At 45.0% G+C, this 8,772-nt stretch overlaps 1 protein-coding gene across 1 annotated transcript; it reads left to right on the top strand.

The window, feature by feature from the left end:
* The first annotated feature begins 21 nt into the window (after nt 1-21).
* LOC138964625 (AP-4 complex subunit epsilon-1-like) lies at nt 22-8,748 on the top strand. The gene is made up of 6 exons (XM_070336629.1): nt 22-94; nt 612-833; nt 1,277-1,517; nt 2,113-2,211; nt 2,587-2,840; nt 3,523-8,748. The coding sequence occupies exons 2-6, from the start codon at nt 654-656 to the stop codon at nt 6,322-6,324; spliced, it is 3,576 nt and encodes a 1,191-aa protein (XP_070192730.1). The 5' UTR covers nt 22-94; nt 612-653; the 3' UTR covers nt 6,325-8,748.
* The last annotated feature ends 24 nt before the right edge of the window (nt 8,749-8,772 follow it).

Here is an 8,772-nt window from a genome sequence, read left to right on the forward strand (position 1 = left end):
GGCAAGGGAAACCACTCCGGAAGTTATTTCTTCAACCCAATTTTCCAGATGACATAGAGGTGGAAAAACAACAGTAAATCATTTACAGTATTCGGTATGTCTTTCTGATCGGCCTTCATTGTGATTAATTACGTGAATTGTGTCATCATAGTCGTGATCAGCTGCATCACTATTTGGGAATTGTTTGACAGTTATCAGATACTTTTGAAGACAGTACACGTTTATAATATAAAGAGGTCTCTGAAGGGGATCATGTCAAATCATATATCTACAGATTTAGCCCCGTGTGAGTTACATCGTCACACTAGTAAATCTCAACAACATTTTAACTTTGCCTTCAGTATGTGAAGTCACTTCCACGGGGAGTATACCCATGTCAACCGTATATATAATATATATATTATATATGGCGGGCTACACACACGCACATACCTCAGATATATTTGTTAATTTTTCCTGGTAAATAACAGTTTATTTACTCTTTTGGCCATAAACCTTACTGGATTTTTCATATCTTGATTTATCCATAGCGGTATGAAGAGCTTGAAGTAATTCATGAATTCAATATATCGATCAGCCCCTTCCTCATTGACTTCCCTTCTCTGTTTCAGACATGAGCTGTACTGTTTGTCCGTCATGACGCGTGACTAGCCATGAGTGACATCATGGAGCGGACGCTGGCCTCCCTGCCCCGCCTCCTCTCCTCCAGTCTGCTGGGGGGAGGAAAAGGGGGGCAGGCTGCAGGCCCTAGGCAAACGCCCCCGCCCCGAGGTCTGCAAGCCTTACTGAAGGCAGTAGACAATGCACGCAGCCGGTCAGAGGAGAAAGATATTGTGAGCATTGCTTGAAATTTTGTGTGCGTGGTTAAATATTCTAATAGACTTATTCCGGAAAAGTGTTGGGTTTGTGAAAGAGTGATATATTCTTACTGTTAGTGTTAGTGACGCAAGCTTTCAACACTCACTCCTTAATTGTCCACATGTTTGAGACACAAACCTCGCTAGTGACTGGCCTTTGTCTATTGGGAAAGTTTGACTCACTAAAAGCAAGAGTATTCACTCTTTCACAACCCATACAAACCCAACAGAGTTATTTCCGAAAATGGTCTATTTTGGGGGGGGAATTAAGTCAAAAGTTTCGTGTAGTTTTGATACAGTCATGCACTCATCCTTTCAAAGTCAAAGATATGTTTCTTTTGTGTTTTTTGTTTGGTTGTTGGTGTTATTTAATGCGTGCGTCTATTTGTATGAAACTTTTCCCCTTATCATTTTCCAAGGTGCGAAAAGAGCTGTCCCAAATCAAGCAACAACTTGAACAGCCTGGGGCCACGGCAGCGCAGTGGAGTGAGATTTTCCCGCGAGTGGTATTCTGCTCTGTGCTGGGCTATGACGTCAGTTTCAGTCACATCTACGCAATAAAGCTGGCGGCAAAGGGCAAAGGTCGAGACAAACGGATGGGCTACCTAGCCGCTACCTTTCTGCTGGATCAAACGATGGAGCTTGCCATCTTGATCATGGGTAGGCTCATTTTCACTTGATCATGCTGCCCTGAAAGGGGAGAATGTCTGCCTAAATGGTGGGGAAAAATATGATCATTCATTTAACAACCTGCCCCTGCAAAAGGACAAGTATATGTCGGAGTTGCAGCCCATGAATGAAGAAGAAAAAGAAGACTAGATAATGCTTTGTTCTATACACAGTCCGCCACACAAACGTATTTCAGTAACATAAAGCGTGCTAGGGTGGATAATGCTCAGGGGTAGGATTGGAGTAAAATAGATGCATCTTGTACATCAACATATCTAGGGTAGTTTCATTCATTAAATGTATGCAGAAATAAACTGGCACAAGCATAAAAGAATATATCTAAAAAACACATGCACACACACATACAGGCACATATATATCATTACACTAATCAACAACAACAAATGATGCGTTTAAGGGATGGGGGAGGTATTTCTGGAAGGAGGATGAAGTTGATTGAATCGGTAAATTAAAAAAAAAATATTCCAGTGTGTAAGTCGAACGTGTATATTTTCCACTCATACTTTTTTTCCTAATGTTGTTCCATATATATTGTGCTAACATGTTTTCACTGTGACTGTGACAGGCACCCTCCAACAAGACCTCCACAGCAGTAACATATTTGACAACCTGATGGCCCTGTCTGCTGCCGCTGAGCTGGTCGGCTCCGAAATCATCCCTCATAGTGAGTAATGCACGAAAAGTAGTAAATAGGATCAACTTCAGGGATGTTTTCTCTGTTAAAACGGATGGATTTCAACTTGGCATATTAAAAAGAAATTAAAAAATGTGATCATGATAGCACTCAATGTGTTAAAAAGGCAAAAACAAACATGATGCAAACAAGGGAAGATGTTTTACTTTGATCAAGTACTGATACCAAAACTGAGTGCACATTAGAATGTTTTCTGTTCAATCCGATTTGGAATTATTGTAATCAGACATGAGATGTTGCCACCTCCACAGCACATTCATTCTGGCATTTTCAAAGCTCAAGATACCATACTTAAAAATTGCAAGATTTTGAATGATCTCATGCCTAATATTATATTTGCTATAGTGCTGCCCCCAGTGGTAAAACTGCTGAGACATCGCCAGGCACTTGTGAGAGAGAAAGCAGTGCACTGCATTCAGGCCTACTTCCGTCGCGCGCCCAGTCTAATGCAGCACACGCTGCCGGAGGTGAAAGGGATGCTGGGAGACAAAGATCCGGGCGTGCTGTCGGCAGTGGTGACGCTGTTAGCTTCCACCGTGGAGCAGAACAGAGAGGAGTTGGTGTCACTTGGTCTTCCGCTTGTCAGTATTCTACAGCAGGTATGGCTTTATCTCGCTGACCTTCTTCTTCTTTGTTCATGGGCTGAAACTGCCCCAATCTTTTACGTGTATGACCGTTTTTACCCCGCCATTCAGGCAGCCAAACGCCGCTTTCGGGGGAAGCATGCTTGGAATTGTTGTATTTCTATAACGGAAAAATCGCCACCCTAAACCCACCAGGTGCGGCCAGGATTCCAACTCCGGAAGGCCGGCGTCTTATCCACTAGACCACTGTGTCTGTCATCTTGCTGACCAAGTCACGTTTTCTTTGGCAACTTCTAAATCAGTTATGCTTTATGTTAGGATGTTTCAGATGATTTCCTTCAAACTGCCGATGTTATGAAAACAAGAATTCTCTACATCTAAAAAGCAGAAGAGAGGTTAATAGTTCAGTGGTTGTATTAACGCTTTTAGGACAGACTGGTTGTTAAAAAAATAATGTTTAAGTAAAAAAAAGGAAGACAATACAATAATACTTTATATCTCAAAAGATAAATTACATCGTGGCTGAATAAACACACAATAACATCAATATAAACACACAATTACACATGTGCACACACAAGAATATAAAATGTAAGCATAAAAAGTGCCATTTAAATGAAAATAGGAAATGTACTTTCTTGTAATTCAACACATCTGATTGAAGATTTTTTAGTTTTTTGTTTTTGACAATTCACAGGTGAGAGCACGCAAGTTCCCCAGCTCCTACGACTACCATGGGATCCCGTTACCATGGCTACAGATCTTGTTACTGAAGATCCTGGCTCACCTGGGATCCGTGGACGACCAGGTGGCCGCCAGCCTTCTGCCGCTGCTCTCACAGATCCTGACCGACCCCAACTCCAAGGAGCTTGTTTCCCTGGCTGTGGTCAGTGAATGCCTGGAGACCATCGCCACCTTGGCCAAAAGTAGTGGAGGTCTGACAGCAGCGGAATCAAATGCTGGAAAAGCTGAACAACTACAAACAGAAGGTGTAGTTGTGCATGGCGTCGGCGGTGGAGCTTTGTCCGCAGCTGGTCCTGAAGAACTTGGTGGTAGTAATGGCGGTGGTGAAGGATTCCAAGATTCTGGTCAAAGCAGGAATTCGAGACAGATAGACTGCAGGACTGACCAAAGCAGGGTTGGGAAATCAGGGCCTGGAGAACTTTCTGGATTGAACGGAAGAAGGAGAGAAGAGCTGCTGACCAAGCTACAGCCATTGCTGTTGGAAGCGTCAAAGTGTGTGGCCAGGTTTCTCAGCTCTGGTGTTCCGAACTTGCTCTACCTTGGTATCAGGTCCCTGACCCAGCTGGTTTCCGTGGCGCCCGAGCTGGCCTCTCACCACCAGGGGGCGGTCGTGCAGTGTCTCGATGACCTTGACCCTGTCGTACGTCGGCAGACACTGAACCTGCTGCACCACATGGCCAACCCAGCCAATGTCAAGGTCGTGTGTGCCAAAATGCTGGAACAGGTGCAGAGTAAGGGGGGTGACGTGGGTCTTCAGGGTGATGTTGCAGACATGGTGTGTGACATTGCCGGCCGACTGGCGCCTGACCCGTTGTGGTATCTCAACACCCTGTTCTTACTTCTATCACTGCCCTTAGAACCTCACAGATTATCTTCCCTTTCCAACAACATGTTGACCTTTTTCACCAAAGCGGCCCAAGATCCTTCCTGGCCCGCTTTTCCTGAAGAACTCTTCACCGCTATGGTGAATGCTGTGCAAGACTCGGACAGTTCACCTCTCTCACAGTTTGCCTTGAAAGTGCTGAGGTTTGTTCCGCTCTCTGTGAGGAAGGCTGTTTCTGGGGACAAGTTCTTGGCTGGGTGTGATAGGCTCTTGACTTGTGAAAATTTGGAAGGGAAGGAAGGGGTTGTGCTGTGTGTGCAAGAACTGCTACTGAGAGGTTGTCTTCAAAGACAAGATGTGATACAATGGGTAAGGGCTTCTCTAGAAAGGTGTGAACACTTCACTCCGCGACAGTTTCGGCAAAAACTGAAAGAACTGCTCGCCGTAGCTTCGCTTCATGGAGAATTGTCTTCTCTGTCAACCCAGGGTTCAGCTAGAGCAATGGACTTCAGCCTGTCCTTTCTGGATTCTTATGCTGCAGACATGTGCCACAAAGGCAAGCCTTTCCTGAAGACACAGCAATACACACCAGAACTAAACCAGCCGGCTGTACAAGAAGAAAGACCCTCTTCATTGATTTCACTAACATCCCAGAATTCATCATCCACCCCGCGGAGTGGAGGGTCACTGTACAAGGATACCTCCCTGTGTGAAAGTTCATCTCTTGGAGTTGGAGAGAGCTTTTCACTCCTGTCCCCAACTAACCCACTGCAAGGCTTTTCTGCAGCAAGAAAGTTGTGGACGAAAGAGGGTTTTCAGGGCGATGCTGATGTACAGCAGTCCAATTTCTCCCCACCAGTGGAAAGTACGAGGGCTGATAGAGGGATGGGCAGTGAAGCAGATGGAGAAAACGCAAAACCTGATTCTTTGGATGAGAAGGAAGAGTTAGCAAAGGCTTTGTTCCAAGGTCTTTCCCCCAGTGGCCCCCTTTCCACCCCAATGGCTACTTCATCTTCACATGTTCCCATGACAACTGAGGTTAAGTCCCTGAGCTCTGCGTCTAGCAGTAGCACGCCTTTTGTTTCCTCAAACTCCATGACAACGAGCTCTCAGGACAAGCTTGTTGCCTCCACAGCAGACCTGTTCCCTTCTGCCTCCAGCCCTGTAGTGACAACACGTCCAGACAGTCTGGCAGCAATAGACGGAAGTTTTCAGTACATGAATGACAGTGCAGCAATGACAGATTCCTCCTTGTTTGAGCTTCCCCGATGTGACTCTGGTGGCTGGAAGGCTTTGCATGCGGGTCACACAGGAAGCGGCCACAACATGGAAACAAGCGAAACTGATCTGCAGTCAACAGCGACACAGTCCACGGCTACCGTGACCTCTGAGCATTTAGCGTCCGACTTGGGATCCAGTAGCAATTTATCAATCAGCGATGACAGTTTAGACAACGTCAGGGATCTGTCTTACCAAAACTCTCCTGCTAGAAAACCAGTTCCTCAAAGTCCCGGTGCTGGTGGAACTCAGTTTGAGAGCACCGTTGACTCAGGATTTCCTGATGTTCAGGGTAGCACGTATTCACAGAATCTCCATGAGCAGATGGAAGACATGGACAATTCACAAACAGCTGCTGAACGTGAGGGGGGAAGTGGAGGATTGTACGATGTGTTCGGGGAAGACGCTGGGAGTGAAAGCTTGTCTAGTGGCTTGCAGGAAAGTGCCGGAAGTCTGTACAGCGGGTTTGAAGACCTGACGCTCTATGCCGGAGAGTGGGAAGAGGAGGAGGAAGAGGAGGAAAAGGAGGAGGAAGAAGCAGGGGAGGAGAGATGTATTCAGGCTGATGGTGACACTGACAGGAATGAAACACAACCCAGTGATGTATTCGGCGATCCTGTTCTCTCAACACTTCCCACTTCCCCAGCTAAATGACGGAGGATGACTGTTTGGTTTTGTATCAAGTTTATGAAGTGGTTGTGGTTTGTTTGAAGCGTGTGTATTGTTCAAGAGTTGTTGCAAGTTTATGCCCTGATTATTTTGCTCGAGATTCTTTCATTAGTTTTCTCTGGATCTGTTTATGCCACTGCTGGTTGTGTCACCTGCAGCTGAAGATAACTCCTTTGATAATAATACTGGAATTATGTAGAGCACACGGATAGATGCTGTGTTCTTTATGAGTCTGCTGATCATGAGTTGTGTGTGTGTTGTTGTATATGTAATTATATATGTGTGTGTGTGTGTGTGTCGGGTGTATGTCTTGGGTCTCGTTGAAAGTTTTACTCCACAAAACGCCTATTGATCACAATTTTCTTTTCTTCCATAACCATCCTTGTCTTGTTTCTGAATTCATTGTTTGACCGAGGGGCAATGCATTACCTTACTGCTTTTAATCGCAATCTCGCTGTACAAGTTATGAGTTGTTTTCTCCAGGCTTGTGGAGGCAAGAGTACTCACGCAGTGCAATCACAATGAGCCTGGCATTTTTAACTTCTACTCAGGATCACACATACAAAAGCTTGGAAGTTGCAAAGCTTTGGGTTGCCGGTCTTCATAATCCGTATGGCGTAAATTGTGAAAGGCCATGGTGGATAATGTCTTTCATGTTGTTTATGACAAAATGTATGTATGAGCAGTGTAGTTCGAGACAGGTATGTGTGTTCCATTATCCTGAAAGGTCAGATTTTATTTCACTTCACAGACCTTTGATGTGCCAGGTTTAGGGTGTATGGGATTCTTAACAAGCAAAACCAGAACTGACTTATACACATAAATGATGTACATTTGTGAAGATAGTGTTGTGGCTTTTACTTCAATGCTAGATAGCATAATTGCAAGAAAGTGCACAAGGTGCACCTGATGTTGACAGGTTTTAGTATGCAGTGGTCATGGAGGTATAAGTTAGACTGGCAGTCCCTACAGTGGAACGCCCATTTTAAGACCCCCACCCCCCTCCTTCTAATATTTAAGACTTACTTTTTCATATTCTCTTTTAAAACCACTGTAAATTTACCTCCATTTTAAGACTCACATTATTTTAAGACCTGCTTTTCTGCGCTTTTTTAAAGGTCTTAAAAAGAAGTTCCACTGTCTAAGCTGGGTAGATTAAAGATAGTCTTTCTCTAGTGAACGATCATGTGCAACATCACACACCTTTTCAGGCTCTCTCATGGAATAACATCATCCTTCCATTTGGACACATACCCAAAATCAACTGTCTGGCTGCTTTCTGTGCAGTGTTTGTTTGTTTGTTTGTTTGTTTGCTTAACGCCCAGCCGACCACGAAGGGCCATATCAGGGCGGTGCTGCTTTGACATTTAACGTGCGCCACACACAAGACAGAAGTCGCAGCACAGGCTTCATTGTCTCACCCAGTCACATTATTCTGACACCGGACCAACCAGTCCTAGCTTGAACCCCATAATGCCAGACGTCAGGCGGAGCAGCCACTAGATTGCCAATTTTTAAAGTCTTAGGTATGACCCGGCTGGGGTTCGAACCCACGACCTCCCGATCACGGGGCGGACGCCTAACCACTAGGCCAACCGTGCCGGTCTCTGTGCAGAGTGGGGTTTTTGTAATGAAATAATATACACCCATGTAAATCTGCAACATTAATTCAACAACAGGACGGGCGACAGTGGCGAAGTGGTAAGACATCGGCCTCCTAATCGGAAGGTCGTGAGTTCAAATCCCGGCCGCTGCCGCCTGATGGGTTCAGGGTGGAGATTTGTTTCGATCTCCCAGGTCAACTTATGTGCAGACCTGCTGGTGCCTTATCCCCTTTGGTGTGTACACGCAAGCACAAGAGCAAGTGCGCACGGAAAAAGATCCTGTAATCCATGTCAGAGTTAGGTGGGTTATAGAAACGCGAAAATACCCAGCATTCTTCCCCTGAAATCGGCGTATGCTGCCTGAATGGCGGGGTAAAACGTCCAAACACGTAAAAATCCACTCGCGCCGAAGACATGAGTGAACGTGGGAGTTTGAACAAAGAAGAAGAATTCAACAACATAAATTCCCACTTTGTTACTGTTCATTTTTGGTACGTGTTCAAGTGGAAAGATGCTCTTTTCACACGTAGAAGCCTGTGATGGTGAACATAACGGTTTATACAAAAAGGATGGTATGTTGAATACTGTAAATGAAATCCTGATAAAATATTTGTACCAGATCTGCATAGCTTCCAGCTGCTGCTTTTGGCTTGTGAGAAGGCCGGTGAGCTGTCATATCTTCTGTCCCTGCCAAGCTGTTGCCATTATTGTCCAGGTTTTTATATGTGCATAAAATCTGTGTTTGAATTGTACGGGTGCTGTTGTTCTGACAAATAATAAACCATCATGGTTGCTCCACAGTCACTGAGAAGTTGTAAATGTGTGTGTG

This window comes from Littorina saxatilis, linkage group LG4 (genome assembly GCF_037325665.1).
Source record: "Littorina saxatilis isolate snail1 linkage group LG4, US_GU_Lsax_2.0, whole genome shotgun sequence".
Lineage (NCBI taxonomy): Eukaryota > Metazoa > Mollusca > Gastropoda > Littorinimorpha > Littorinidae > Littorina > Littorina saxatilis.